Genomic DNA, 16,468 nt, shown 5'->3' on the forward strand with positions numbered 1-16,468 from the left:
AGCAGAACTGCAGCGGGTATCTATTTGTCAAGCCGTCTCCGCAGCTTTGTGGTTTCAGTCTGCCTCGAGGAAGGTTTCTCATCAGCACCTGTGTATGCTTTTCACATCTTTTTACAGCTTCTGCTCTGGCTCTCTTTCAAAAGCAGCCCTGCAGCAGGTGCTTCATGGCTCATCAGGCTGCTCACGGTGCATTAGTGAGTTGGTTTGTTGAACATGATTAACCCTCTATAGTATCATCAGCACCTTTATATTCAAATCACACTGGATTCTCGAGTGGCCACGTGCATGTATGTTCTGAAAAGCATGCCAAGATATGAAGCTACCGGCAGCATCCAGGTAGCGTGAGAATAGAGTCTTGTCATCGCCATAAGGTTGCCAGGCAACCAGGAGGGACTCCAAGAAGTTTTTGTAAAAATTAAAGAGTTATATTAAGATATTACATGCTAAATACTGAGCTTTAGAGGTGCTGGTGAAGTCTGGTTTGTTACCTGTGGACAGAGGTAAGCTAGCTGTTTCCTCTGTGTTCTTGTGCTAAGCTAAGCTAACTGACTATAGCAGGTAGTAGATTCATACTTGTCAAATGTCAAACAATATCTTGAATAGATTTGTATAGAAACTAAGAATATTGTTGCTTTTTCCATGTGTATCTCAAAGTATTTCACTGTTGTTTTTCCCAGAAAAACATCTTTAAAAATTAGTCCCAGTGTGGGTGACTTACAAAATATCAAATATGTTCTCCCGATGTGTTAAGATGAACAAATTGCAGCCGCCCCAAAGCATAAGCCCCATATCCACTTATTGAAAATGACACACATCAGGTTGATGGTAAGCCTCACATCTTCTGCTGCTTAACGCTGGGCAAACTTATGTCAAACTTCCATCATGAATTGATTTGTAACAGAACTTCCTGTGTGCATGATATTGTGGAGTTGGTGGACCACTGGATCAAGATGCAGCTATTTAGTTTTTTTCCTATCCAGATACATGCGTAGCTTCTCATTCCAAGCCAAACCGTGACCACTGTCTCCTGTAATGGCCTGAATGAGCTGTTGGTATGAAAAAAAAAAGAAAAGAGGAAACCCCTGAAAGTTTGGCTTAATAACTTCATATTATAAGGAAAGAGTAAATGATGCTCAATAAACTGATCCGGGCACTGTGGGACATTTCATATGCGGCTCCTGCAATGATGATTAAAAGTGTTGCGACATATTGTGACCATATGCCGCTTTCTCACAGATTTACTGATCTCTAAATTATTTATTTGGCAACTTGGTTTCCATCCTTATGTCTCTGATGTCATATGTAATATGGACAGAACTCAACTTAAGCTGCTGCTCATATCAAGCCCTTAGTGGGATTTTATTTGCATTGTTTTATTTATGGTCTCTATATGTAATGTTTATGTATCTGTGATAAGTTATGATGGGATCTGTGATGTTTGTAATATTTAAAATATTTTATTTTCATAAATATGTGCCTGATCTCGAATAAAGACAACTGATCTAGTGACTGATTGATTTAAATACACAAATTCAGTATTTCCATTGTTATTCCTAGGATAAAGTCCTGTTTTTGTAGGCCTGTAATCAACCAAGAGAAATGGTTTGACTCCTCACTCTCACACCAACTCACCAGCTGAAAAGTACCTCGCTTCTGTCAGCCTAATTTCAGATCGTCTCACTAAGAAGTCAGGACATTGAATAGCCATTTTTCACATTCCTACTCTCCTATAATTTTCTGGAAACATGATGGATGAAAGCGAGACAGTGCCGTGCCTGACTGTGCAGCGCGAGGAGAGAGGCTGGCTCACATCCATTGCTCTAGCTGTGGTTGACATGAGCAAAGTAATTCTTGTGGCTTTAGCTGTGAGCTGCTGGTACGATCTCGTGAAGCTATCCACTTAATCCAACGAGATGCAAAAAGGCAGGAACGTGGGATCTGCATGTAAACTCTGTCTGGGCCCGGCTGTATTCGTTTTCATCGCAGCGACCTGTTAAACCTGCGGAGGTCCAGAAAATCAATCCATCAAACAGAGCTCACATCCTCGCTGGAGAACCTGGGCCAACTGGGCTGGCAGCAGTTGCTGTAGCCCCGAACTGGCCACATGGATCCAATCACTTCACCCTGGAGCACTGGCATCTCAGAGCAACAGGCCAACAACTACCGCTTTTACAACCTCATCTTTATGAGCATACGGTTTTCTCACACAGCTACACAATATTAATAAACATGTGTGTACACAGGAAGTTAAGCAAAGCAATCCTCCAGGCTCCAAGTGTTGACAAGGAATGAGTAAGTGAACAGGGGGGCAGGTGAGGAGTGTTGCTCACCACAAATGTGGGAAGTCGGCCAAAGTAAAGGGGTTTGAAAGGCCTAAACCCTGACTTACGCACTTCGCGCTGTAAAGTGATGCATCATGTTGCCATGCATCAGAATACAAAGGAGATTTAGATCTCGCAACAGCTTCGAATCAGTTTGACCTGACTGACACCAGAATAGTTTGACATTTGGGAAATACGTTTATTTGCTTTCTTTCCCTCTGGGTTAGATGAATGTTTACAGTAAATATGAGGCTACCACCAGCAGCTGGTTAGTTTAGCTTATCATAAAGACTGGAGACAGGGGGATACTAGCTAGCCTGGCTCTGTCTGCAGGCGACTATCAACACCACTAAAGCTAATGAATAAACATGTTATGTTTTGTTTGTTTAATCTGCTTGCTTCCAGTCTTAATGCTAAGCTAAGCTAACCAGTTTGTGGCTGTATTTTCATATTTACCCTACAGAGTAGCACTGACCTCCGTACCTAACTCAGCAAGAAAGCAAATGAATGTGTTTCCCAAACTGCTGAACTCTTTCCTCAAAGATTACAATCTACCAGCAATGAGTTTTCAGGAGCGATTCTCTTTGCACAATGCAGGGAAAATAATGTAGCATCCATTCTCTTGCTATGTTTGTCATAGAGTAAGTAAACTGAAATATCATCTTGATACAAAAATATAAAGAAAATGCACCAATGAAAAGAGCGGAAATGACTGCAAGATACACATTTCTCCATTTGCCGCTAAAACCCGCCTGCAGGCGTCATTGGAAGTGAATTCTACTCAGTTTCAAACATGCACAACCCTGGAACTGAGTAAAAGACATCCAGTAAAAACATATCTATATGTACACCTCCATCTGTTAGTTCTGCATGGGAACCCTCAATCATATTACCATGGGCCCCGGGGGAACTTTTTTTTCATGGCGGGAAACTAATGGAGGACAGGGATGTGAGTAACCAGAGCAGAATGGGCAGGAACGGATGACCACAAGTGGCTGGTGCTCGTCGGGGGAATCTGTATGCAGAGGTTAGGCAGGGATAGGAAAACCACACTGGAAAACTGACTTGGGAATGGCATCTGGTTCCCATATCCACAGTGTATCACAATTAGCCGGCAGAAAATGACTTTAATGTGTATGTATGTGTTTGTGAGTGTGTGTCTGCTTGTTGTTATGTGTTTAATGTTCTTGTGGGAGCAGGGATGCTGTGAACGGAGGAAAGTGAAACTGGTGGTGTGATTGGTTATAGGTGTGTGTGTGTGTGTGTGTGTGTGTGTGTGTGTGTGTGTGTGTGTGTGTGTCGTCCAAGTGCAGTGGCCAGACGAACGGAGGAGATTCTTTATTCACAATCTCAGTTCAGGGAAGGTCTCGTCATGCCTGAGGAGGGGAGACGTTTAAATGGCTTTAACCAAATTGTAGGCATAAAAAGCCAAACAGTGAAGCTGACATTTTTTTCTGCGCAATACGTAAGCAAATTTCTGACCCACAAAATTCTTGTCGTGGATATGAAATGTTGAATAAGGGACAGTGTTCCAGCTGGAAAAGTATTTCTTCTGTTGATTCAATCAGAACCACATACTGGCCGCTCTACATTTCTCATCATTTGATGTTATGAGTTGAGGGAAAATTCCTCTCAATCAAAAAGATGTCGACTTTTCTCTTCAACTTACATTTATACGGTGTTAATTCTCCTATCACTCTAAGGTAGTGACAGTCAGTTTTCCCTGCGAGGATTCAGCCTTCTCAGCCAACCACGGTGCACTACGGACTGCCTCAAATCACTGTGTGTAAACCTCACGCTTGGCCCGAGCGCTGCCCCTCGTCATGTGCTGACAGACAAGCGCCGCTGATGGGCACAGCGTGAGCTGGGCACTGACATCTAAAAGGTCAAACTCTTAATGTTGTCACATCTAGTGCCAGTAGGCCTCTTCAGGCACTGCTGCCCTTATGAGCCCAAATAATCGCTGTCATGTCAGATAGATCCACTTGCAGCCTCTTCAGTGCCAGAGAATGCATGTACACGCCGATGTCCTCTGTGCTGATCTGGAACTGTTAATGGGCATTTTCTGTTTTAATCTCACAACATGCAACCGAGAAACAGGTGTAAATTAACACATTATCAGAGCATGCGGGGGGCCTCTTTCAACTAGAGTCTCACTTTAGATAAACTGGCACCTTCTCCTCCTCCGGCGGGGCAAGAGTGATCAAAGTTCAGCTGGAATATGTTTTATTAACAGGTGTGGAGCTGCGGTGCATTGCAGATGAAGGATGAAGGGTAGAGGGCGGCTAGGCTCCTCTGCTTCACCCCCACACTGCCTCTAATCCCTGTATCGCAGCTGCATAATTCATATGTTATGACAGATCATCCTCAACCTGCGTCGCTGGAATCTCAGCCGATGAAGAAAATGGGAGGTGGAAACTACTCGTCAAATACAGATACAGACATAACCAGCTATATTTACCTTATTGCTAACATAACTGAACTCGGGCTTGCGAGGGTTCGTGCTGCACAGTGGCCGGCTTGCCTTGAGACTCCAGTGTGGTGCAGAGGCATGCTTAGTGATTGAAGTGGGTTTGATATTTCCAAGATTGTATCATTTTGAAATATTTCCCCCTTTTGCTTCTGACCAGATTTCAAAGCATGCTCGTTTCTTTGTCTTTCTGTATAATTTTAATTTAGGAAGGCATACAGTGTGTGCTAAAAAAAAAGAAAAAAAGTACAGCCGGCGGGTGGTGTTAGTGGGTACTCGAGTGCAGCCTCAGGGATGGTGTTTTATGCTTGATTAGTGCTAAATGGTGTGCACACACAGCCTTGATGTTTTGACACAGACCACCCTTGGAGAGCCGCGGAAAGATGAGAAAAGTAGATAAAAAATGAGAAGCAAAGACCTGATCACATGATCACCAGCTGTCATTTCACAGACTTAACTGACCTTTATGGAGCCTACAGTAAAAATAAATATTTATATGGTGTCAGTGGAAAGAGGAGTCGAACTACTCTTCTTGTAAATGGTGTAAGAGTTAAATATCACCTCGGTGCATATCTGTATCATGTCCCCATTCATATTTTTTCCGATCTGTCTGGAGAACGAGAAGCGCTATCCAAACAATCACCACTTGACGACTGACCCTGTGATCCCAATGCGAAAACGGACACAAGAACTGAAGCTGTGGAAAAGATGGGGGAAATCAAAACAAAGCAAATCACTTTTCCATGTTTAAACGCCAATTGTGAACCACCGATGAAGATCTTTTCCTGATGAGTTTTGATTGAGGAGGCCTATCCTCTCCCTGTCTCTGCAACCACAGGTCCCTGTCTGTTCATCAGCGGCTGGGTAACGATTAAGTCGCAGAGGTTCTGTAATGACTTCAGCAGCGGTCGGTTTGTTTGGATCCGAGGGCTATGTACAATTTACGCAGTATTCCCAGAGTTATAGGGGGAGCTGTTGAATATTCATAGCGACGTATCCCTTGCCATCCCCCGGGTGGGCATACCAAATGAGAAACCACATAAGATCACTTACTACTGCCTCTGTTTTTTAAGGAAACTGGCACAGGATTTTTTTTTTTTCTTTTTTTTTTAACTTTAGAAACAGATTTGGTGACCATTGGGTGAGTCACTGTCAGATCATTGTAGTTTCTGAAGATTTGTCTGTAGAAATGTAGTAACTCACCCAGACTTCAGTTTTTTTGTCCGTATTGTAAATTATAGCCTCTTTTTTTTTTTTTTTTGTGCTATATGGCTTTTGCTTTGCCGACAGTAAAACTAGGATCTCTACCAAGCATTTACAGCACTTTCTGTGACTTATAGCAACTTTGTCAGAGTGATTTGCTGTCAGGTCCTTACTGCATGTGTGCTGGGTTATACTAAAAGGAGTAATCCCAAAAGTACCAAATACACAGGCATCCAAAACATTTACAAATCCAACCTCTCCTACTGTATGAACCCCTCAGAGAGAACACTTCTTGGAATTCAAGAAGTCGGCTCTTGAGACATCTCACAGTATGATTTTATTTGTCAGATGTAAAGCCTGGCGAGAGAGGCTGAGAAGTGAGACCACCTGCACTTACTTACGTCCCAGAACCCCAAGAGCGAGTGTCTGAGAAGGCTCCGAGGATTAACTTACGACTTTTACAGCTCAGTCGGCGCATGCTATTATACCTATTCAATCACACTTGCCTCTGGACTATAAATAATTTTAACAGAGTGCACACACACACACACAGTGCCCACTTGACCCGGTTATACAGGGAACTGTCACAATCCCCCGGTGCCTATGTATGGATGGGTTTGTCTTCATCTTTGGGGAAACTCTGAAGTTTTCCATCTGGTACAGGGGAGTGAATCTGTGATCACCCGGCAGTATAATGAGGTGAGATAATCTGTTCGGGTTCAGGGAGCTGGCAGGGACGCAGGCTGGTAGCAAGGATATTACAAACCAGACTGACCAGATGACAGGGAAAAGGGTCTGTGTTCGGGGAAGGCTGGGATGAAGAGATTATTTTAATAATAGAGTCAGAGTGTGTGGTGCTACCGAGATTTCTGGTAGCAAATTTGTCATAATTAGATGTCTTCTACGTCATGTAAAAACATAAAGTTGTACTTTAATGTCTGCATTATGGTTTATTACCTGCTGAATGTTCCCCCTTGTTCCACTGGATGCTATCGGAGTTAGCAACGTTAGCCGCTCTATCTGGATTTGTATATTGGAGAAATTTTGCCTCAACACTTGTTTAAACTAGCTTTACACTGCAATACGAGTCTACATGTTTCGACAGCTTTTTACCTGCTCGCTTTAGCCTCACCCTGTTAGCATGTATATGGCCTTTATGCTAAGCTAAGATAACCGGTCGCTGGCTGTAGCTTCATACTTAGCATACAGACATGACAGTAGTAGCAGTCGTCTTCTATCTTTCTCAGCAAGAAAGCCAATAAGTGTATTGTCAAAATGTCAAACGACTCTTTTAAATGTGACCTCATGCTTTTATGCCATCTCTTTTCTTTCATGAAAACTGGTCTTGACTTGACTACTGGATGTTTGCAACTTGCAACAATTTTACTGTTGGGAGGGGTTGGAGTTTTTACCTTCACATTGCTATCACAGTTGGGGGAAGATGTGAAACAGGCATACTTACAGGAGGTCCTGAAAAGAGAAAGGAAAAAATACATGGTTAGTGTGTTTTCAATCAGTGATCAAACAGACTCAGATCATCAATGTTCCACTGAAACCACATATCCAAATAAGTCAGATGGGAAAGCGAGCTCTTGCTGAGATTCGTTTCCTTGGGAAAGAACATTTCACAAAGATACGTCTCTTCCATGATGCATTCACAGACTACACCAAAGAGACAGACATTGTGTTTCAGCAACCCGCTCGTTTTTGCACCTATGCTATAGAACAAAAGCATTGATTCTTATCTATTTCCCATGCAGTTGTGGCAATAATGGCCACCAGGCCTGGCGATCACATTCTACATTTGTAAGTGGCTCTAATTTCACTACTACAAGGGGTTGAGCGCTTGTTAAAAAGTCCCCCCACGTTTTTTGTGAGGTGACACTCGTCTTTTTGCCAATTACTGCAGCTCAAAGGACTGTGTGCCAACGTATTTCAGGGCTCCCCTGAACCTTGCAAATCATTTTAGGTCTTTAGGTTCTTATTAAAAAGGTACCCAGCTGCTTTAACCCCGAAAAAAGGCTATTTTTTTTTTTTTTAATTTCTTTACAAGTCCTATGTCCTTGAACTGTTCTTCTTCATGACCAGGGGAAAGTGCAAATCGCTCCTGCAGCTGCGGCATTTAAGGAGCCATATTTGAGGCTCACTGGGCCGCACTTCTGTAGCGTTGTTTTATGGATCGCTGAGTTACAGTAGACCACTTAGCTTTTAATAAACCTGCTCTACTCGGTGTGTTTTTTTTTTGTTTTTTTGACATGTCCCACTGCGTCGATAGGAACAGTACAAAGTTTTCAACTACCAATGATGGGAAAATCGAAGAAATAATGTGAGAAAAACGTGCAATATACGTTTCATTTAATGAGCACCTCAAAGGTTTTAGAGGTTGTTCAAGGACTATGAATTCTTGATGGCCTCAGTTAGACCAAAGACTGAATTAAATCCATGTAAAATCAAATAGTTATTCTCAGCCTGTTAAATAATCTATCCTCAAAGCTCCAGCATCACTGACTCACTCACTCATTCAGGTCTCACTTTCTCTTCTAACACTTCTACTGATTTCCTCCACAATTTGTCACCCTCCTGCTGTGAGTGTAAAGCTCCCTGTATTGTACTGTATGGAGCATGTGATAATGGAGAGTTGTTATAATGCTCTAAGATGACACACAGCTGCAATGGGGCTCTAATAGTCTTTCCTGTTTCAAAAGAGGATTTATTGTGAGGAAAAGCTGCTTTTCTTCATACCTGAAACTGATGCACCACTGTAACGGTAAATTGCTCAAGCTTCTCAATTTGAGGCATCAATTCCTCCTTTTGTGAATGCAGGTACGTGAGTAACAAGAACTGGTTATTCACATGGGGAAAATATGTGAGGAAACTTCTAACACTTTCCAGCACTGACCACCTGCTAGAACAGTTTGAGACTGTGGCTTTCACTGCTACAAAAACTTTTTCATCCTAAACAGTCATGCCACATTTTTCCTTTTCCATATGTTACCGGTAAACAAACAAGAGATCCTAATGAAGTATCCCATTCATTTTTAACGCATAGGTAAATATCACCGTGTCTTTTTCCTATTTGTTCTCTCCTTCAGTTGCAGCCAAGTCTGGGCGAAAGCTTCCTTTTGCCTTTGTAGATGAGTAAACTCTCAAACACCTCCCTATGAATTTGTGGGAACCTTGCAGCAGTGGCTTAGTTACTTTTTGGTTAAAGCAAATCATGAATTAAATATGCTTCCCTTCAACAACCACCAGTGTTGAGGACTTAAAAGAGGGAAATTAGATTTGCAGAAGGCTTACAGTGCAGAATGCAGCTCGTCTGTGCTTGTCAAGGACAGAATTTTTCTGTTGAAATTTTGTTTTTCTCCTCCTGTCGAGTGGGTACACAAAGTTTGACAATGGCTCCCAATAATGCAGCACAGTGCCACCATATTTATTTGTTTTTAACACCTCTGTCAGTTTCACGGAGAATATGGCTCCACTTTATGTTCGCCAGCATATTGGAACAGTACATGTAGGAGAAAAATGTAAAACTATAACTGCATGCCGATATGCAGAATCACTTTTAGAGCATTTTTTCCTGTACAAGGACTTCCTAAGCCTTACTTTTGTAAAGCTATTTAAATGCCATGAATTCTTTTGCAGAAGCTGCACATAGCCAAGTCACAGGCAGATAAAAAGCTGCAGGGAACACTGCTACAGACTCTCTGAACAGGCACTATTTCAGGTTGACAAACTTGAGCCAAATCTCTGATTTGACAGCACACTTCAGCTGTAGTCTGTAATTTGGGGCTATTACAGAGAATGCTGAAGCCTGTTGTGGCAATTGTTTCCTATTGTCTCCCACTGATAGACCACTGTGCCACTCCAGTCCAGACACTGGAAGTGGGTAATACTGTTCTCTTGTTTCCGATTGACTTTTTGAGAGGAAGCCACTCACATTCTCTCGCTGACCAGATAATGAACAAACTGTTTTTGCACAATGGTGCCATGTGAAACACGCTGGCGGTGCGGTAGATGTTTGTTGGAAAGTTAAGCGCCACATAAACAAAGCCTGTGGCGGTATTTCAGATGTGCAGCCAACCGGATCATTGAACTGTTGTCCATCTGTCATTTCATTTCTCTTTTATCCCCCCCCCCATCTTCCCTGGCTTTCAAGTGAGACACTGCATCAATTTAGTATTACGTAAGAGTGAGCGGAGAGCCACACCACACTGATACATGTCTCAAAATGCAGAACTCGGCCTCAAAACGGGATCAGAAATTAATTTGGCAAAATCAAAGATGAAGGAAGTAAGAGAATCTTTGATACTCAAATGACAGACCTCAACTGATTCGGTTATATTCCTGTGACTTTAAAAAGTAGCGACTGGATCTGGCGGTGAAACCAGCAGTGTTTTTTCCCCTCCACACAGACACAGTGTTTGTTTCTCAGGCTGTGAAACCAAACCGCTCCCTCATTGCTCTGCCTCACTTAAAATTGAGACCTTGCTTTGCCCTGTCTCTCTAATTTCTTTTTACAAGGGCAGTACTTTTGTTCCAAAGCGCTGGCTGTGCTCCGCTGCACTGCGCTCTCAGCACAGGAACGCCGCCACACTCCAGAGCCCATTATCATTCTCACTATCAGGTGAGCTGGAGTGTGGCTGCAGCTCCCTGCCAAGCACATCTTCTCACTATGAATTCAATTTGTGGCGACACTTTCCGTCTGTGGGAGTGTCACCGCACAACATGTCCTTTTCCTAGATACTCGAGGCCCTCGGCTGGGCCAAGTTTGTTGAGTCAGCTCGAGAGTGTGCGTGTGCGTGGGAGGAGGGAAGACAGATTGGAGATCCTGAATGCATTAAGACAACTTGTTGCTGAATTTGCGGGGGCCAACAAGCGTGGGTTATTATATATACTGAAGCTGAACATAACTACATCATGTCTGGGATCAGCACTGGAAGGGTTGGAGTGTCTCAAAGTTTAGACACGGACGTCATCACCTTCAACTAGTTTTGGGCATCACTTTTACTTTCTCAAACTGCACTGTCTCCCAGTTTTACTGTGAAAATCTAGTGTTTCTATAGCAACTGAAGCTGAAACAATCCAAGCGAACACTGAAACCACCAGGCCACAAATTACACATCTATAACCTATTTTGGCCTCCAAAGATATACAGTGTACTTTTACATGATTGTAAGTGCAGGATGATTTGCTGATGTCCTACTGAATTATTCCTTAAACGTTTCTGGATTGAGACTACGGCAATCTTTGGCCACACACACACAAACACACACACACACACACACAAAAACAGACACACATATGTACATACCAGGTTCTCCATTGCGGCCTCTTCTTCCTCGCTTTCCCGGAGGTCCTGCAAAAGAGAAGAATATAATACATTTTAGTCAGTAATTTAATTGTCTTGTTGTTTGTATAGGTTTCAGATTCTTTGAGTATTCTCACAGTCAAACCACCCAACGGCAGGATTAGGAAGAGCTGCTGAAAAACATTATATTTGGACTAAAAACATTTCATAATCTCAAGGTTCATTAAGCACCGCGGCTGTGTTTAGACGTAAGCTGAGGTGAAGAAGGGAAACACAAACAAAAGCGCGCTTCAGCCTGTCATCGCCATCTCTCCGTTTTTAATTTGTTTAATTAGTTTATCTTCTTGTTTATCTGGACGTGCTTTCCTGTTTGCCATTTTCCTGCCAGCACTATCAATCTGCTGAGGCTCAGCTGGAGGAGTGAAACAATTACACGCTTTGTCAGGTTTTACGTGTTGAAGACTTGACTGGGTTGTATTGTATGCAGGTAAAAAAAAATAAAAAACATTGGAAATTGGGAGAATCTATCCCAAAATGACCTCCTCCCTCTCCTCCTACCAGCAACACATGCAGTCTTTTCCTGAGGTTGGCAGCTGGAAACAAATTTTCAAGCATTGGCATTTTGTTTGCTCTCTGCTCAAAAAAACTGGGTGCATTCACAATTTATCCGCAGGGTGAGGCTACAACTTTTAGACTGGCTGGAAATTAAAAGTTGAGCGGTTCCATGGTAGTATATGGGCTCGCTCCACCACTGCGGAGGACTTGTCGACTTGCAGTGGAATAATAATATCTAAAAAGGAAAATTGCACTTTCTACTGAACATGAAACGAGCTGTCGGTATCAAAGAGATTGGCAGTCAATGGAACCAGGAGGAACAATCTTCCCAGAAAATATCCAGATCCAATTTCAGGCAGCAAAAACACTGTGAAGAGTTATTATGCAAATCGTTTTGAAATCTCTTTTGACCCCTATACTGCCAAATAATAGCATTTTGTCGTCATGTTGGGAGTTCAAGATAATTACAGTGTTGTAATGGGGCTGGTGAAAGATTTGGAACAGACTGCACAGCTCAACATTAATTGCCCGGGTGTCAAAAGTTGCTTTGAGGGACGACTTTATGACACTGAGCTTTTGTCAGCAGCTAAAAAAACAGACTCAAAATACAAAACAACCAGATTAATTACTAGTCCAAATAACCTGACCTAACCTCCCACCCCAGCCTGTATGAAAACCTGCTTTCAAATTTCAGCACGTTCTTGTAATCCACTTTCCTTTCCGTATTTGCATGCCTTTCTAAACTTTGCTATCTGTGTGCCGCCATAAGGAAGGGAAAATAAAAGCAAGAAAGAACAATCTTTTTTACGCAGCGTTTGGCTGATTTATGATCCTCCAGATGTGTTACTGGGGTGCAAAATGCGGGATTATGTTGCACAACTCTTTGTATGATGCTTAGTCCTCAATTTGATCCCACTGTTTGGCTCCACGTCAGCCTCCAACCCTGCTCCCTTTGGACGGTTTCCAGGATAATGTCAGGCGCTGCCAGCGAAGGGTCCGGGCTCAGTTTAAAGTATGTAACCACAGGTGGAGTTTGACTCTCACTTTACTATGGCTCACATCAACCCTGGTTTCTCCATAGGTTTGTTTTCTAAGGTTTTAAAAGAAACAGACGGGGGTTTACTGCACTTGGCAGTCGCTTCATTATTGCTCACTTTGAAATGACACTTGACACCTTTGAGAGGAATATTCTGTACGACGATACAACATCCTCCTGATTTCGGTGGTATATTTTTGACAGATACTGAGAAAACTCTCCCCACATGGGGGTTGCTGGTCCAGACAAAATACCCTACATCATTTTCAGCTATCATCTGGATTCACAATATTCATCACAAAGTTTTTCATTCTGATTATAGACTGTAAGGAGAGATTCCCATTCAACCCAACTGTACCAGGAACACTGAAAAAAGACAAACAAAAGCCAACAAAAATGCTATGACATTTCAGTTTATAAAACACAAATGAAAGAATAACTTTTCAAAGTCCATCAGGCCCAGTCAAAACAGCTTTACAGATGGTTTTTTTTAATGAATTAAGACAAAATAGTGACCAGGTATTGTAAGACCTCGGGCTATAAATGAAATGAATAGGACTCAAACTTGGTTCCAGAGGGCTTAAGCTGCCTGTCAAGGAAAAAAACATGATTCCTGCTCAGAAATATTGTGCTGGCCTGGTGTTTTCTCACAGCATCCCAACTACGGTCATGGAACAGTGGCTTATGAAAAAATGCAGCGTGGAATTTCATGATGAGGGTCAACAACTATAAACAATTTGTTGAAACCTTTTCAACCTTTTCACAGATTCTGACTCTGAAAGTGAAATAAATCGAAGTGGACTTGATGTTCATTCAAGGATTTTGGTCAGACATAACAAAATGAACCCTTGCGGTGATGTATATTGTGTTGTGTTATTTGGTGGCTTTTCTGTTTTGAAAAAATAAACAGCCGAAAGGCATTTTATAATGCAGGACCACAGAGAAAAGGCATCAATGTAAGTGCTATTTGGCTTTATTATTAGCCTCCCGCAGCAGCACAGCTCTAGGGATGGCAGTGTTGGTCTTTCGGTTGGTTGGTCCCCCACTTTGGTCCAGACTGAACTATCTCTACAATTATTGGATGGATCGCCAAGAAATTTTGTGAAGACATTCATGGCTCCCAGACTAATGACTTGCTGATCCCTTGACTTTTCCCTTAGCTCCACCATGATGAATATATTGTGTTTTTTAGTTACATGTCTTAAAAGACTACTGGTTGGATGGTTTCTTAACTCTTCATCCTGCCCGTTATCAAATCAAAAGTGTATTTGTACAAAACTGGTCTATGACCAAATAAAGACGTTAGATTTTAGTTGGAAATGGAAATTGATGATAGGGGCGTCGTGTGGCGTAGTGGTCTAAGCAGGCGCCCCATGTGTAGAGGCTACAGTCCTCGCTGCAGTTGGCCCCGGTTCGAGTCCCGCATCGGACGGCCTTTACTGCATGTCTTTCCCCCTCTCTCTGCCTCCCCATTTCTTGTCTCTCTCCACCATCCTGTCCAATAAAGGCACAAAAGCCCAAAAAAAAAAGAAAAAAAGAAACTGATGATAGTAGATATTGAGTTCTGGTCACTATACCTCAAGACTAGAGTGTTGATGTTCTATGTCAGTGTGACGCTGGCATGAGATGCTTAGCAGAAGTTTTGGTTACTTAACAACACAACTTAAAACCAACAAAATATAAACGTCAGCTGCCGTTAGTATTCTACATCAAACTGACTTTGGCACGAGATGTTGTCCTGAAATTAAATATTGGTCACCTGACGTCACAACCTACAAACCAAATATTAGTGCGCAGCTACGTTGGTGGCCTGCCCTCTAGGTTAGCACACTAACATGCTAAACTAAGTTGGACAGAAGCATGTTAGCAATGCCATTGTGAGCATGTTGGCATGCTGGTGTTAGCATTCACCTCAAAGCACTGTCATGCCTAAGTATATAGCTGCTAGCAGAGCTGTATAGGCTCTTAAACAAGTGGAAACGGAAATTTGCAACCATGTTAAAAATATTATCATATGTAATTACTTCAAGAAACTCTACATATGCACATTTGAACGCCAAACACCAAAAGAAAGCAGCATGTACTGAACCTGAAAGTTTAATGCAGACTAGCGCAGCATCATGTTTAACAGGAAAGTACACAGGAAAAGTACACAGTGACTTGGGCGCCATGGTAACAGCCAAAGTTAGAAATGAAATGTACATATGGACTAAAGGAGACTGAAATATCCCAACTCGTTGCTAACTGTTGTTTTGACCAGTGAATATGAGAGACTGTCACACGACTCATCTCATTACCAGTTGAGGTCATTCATATGAGAGCAGTAATTTAACTGCTCAAATTCAAGGACTCGTACAACCTCTCAAAAATGGTCATTGTGTCTTTAAATATGATGGTAATAGGTTGTGACGTGAATGGCACCAAGTTAGCTGTAAGAGCAGCAGGAAACCATCAGCACAACGCTTTCAAGTCTCAAAATTTATTCATTTTCTTCTTTTTCAGGAATAGTCAAACAACATGAGATTTTTACAATCCCACAGAATGTTTTTGGTCCAAAATACATACTAGTAGTCATTTTAATGCTATTTGGCACCAAGGAATCCCATGTAATTGGCAGTATTGTGAAACATGCTGTTCTAAGGCATGGCTATATTGTTTTTGAATACTTTCGCTCATGTTCTTCATTACAACATCATTTCAAAGTTACGCATTGCTTGACATAATAAACTCGTTGTTTATACTTGAGGCATTCGAGACAAAATTGTATTTTACCCCGATCCATCATCCATAAAATATTGATTGGCCCAGGACAGTTAACACCACTGCACCTCTCTATTTCTCTCTTTCCCTCAAATCAATCAGTTTTAAGTAAACCAACCCTGGCCAGACTCATTTACAATACCAGCATTGTCTCAGAGCTTGATATACATAATCAGACCACTCAAGCCTCTGTCTCAGTGATGCAGCTATTCCTTAGAATAAAAGTCAGACTTGTGCCAAAAATAGCAAACTGGGTACCAGCTCCAACCTCTAAAGTAAATCAGGTTTGAAGAGAATTGGCTTTAGACTTCTCAGCAAGCCCAACTGGACCTTTCTGGGTAAAGTGAATAAATTCAGATGTTTTCTGCATATGAGATGAGATCCTTAATCAAATAGAAAGACACTTGCAGTATTCTTTGTGGAAATGAAATGAAATATTCAGAGGAAGAAGACAGAAAAATATACTTTTGTTTGTTGTGGACTGATGATTCAAATATGTTCATGGTGTCTGTTAAAGGATCATGGGGACAAAACTTAGAATCACACATTTTGAAAGTAAGAAAAGGTGCCTTTAGAAAGGCTGCACTTTCTAATGACCATACAACAAACACCTACTTCTTGAGATCAACTTTCTGCCAAGCATAAAAGAAATCCATGTTTGATTCATTCATCTACACATTTTCCACGGTTCATTTTTAAGCTATTTTTCCCCTTTGAACTGTAAACAACCAACATATTTTACAGATGCCAAAAAGCACTGCCAACCTGTCTGTTTATATATGAGTCATAAAAATACAATGTCCTGCATGGGTGTT

The 16,468-nt window shown here is 41.9% G+C and overlaps 1 protein-coding gene across 1 annotated transcript in view; it reads right to left on the reverse strand.

The window, feature by feature from the left end:
• The window catches only part of col25a1 (collagen type XXV alpha 1 chain), a 143,627-nt gene that overhangs the window by 53,376 nt on the left and 73,783 nt on the right, over positions 1-16,468 (reverse strand). Inside the window, exons 3-4 of the mRNA XM_087172126.1 lie at positions 11,306-11,350; positions 7,457-7,464 (exon numbers count right to left, since the gene is read on the reverse strand). Coding sequence (XP_087028252.1) covers positions 7,457-7,464; positions 11,306-11,350 — 53 coding nt within the window. The remainder of the gene's footprint in view (positions 1-7,456; positions 7,465-11,305; positions 11,351-16,468) is intronic.

This window comes from Seriola lalandi, unplaced genomic scaffold (genome assembly GCF_002814215.2).
Source record: "Seriola lalandi dorsalis isolate HSWRI2012SDOR001 ecotype SW California unplaced genomic scaffold, Sedor1 jcf7180002052086, whole genome shotgun sequence".
Lineage (NCBI taxonomy): Eukaryota > Metazoa > Chordata > Actinopteri > Carangiformes > Carangidae > Seriola > Seriola lalandi.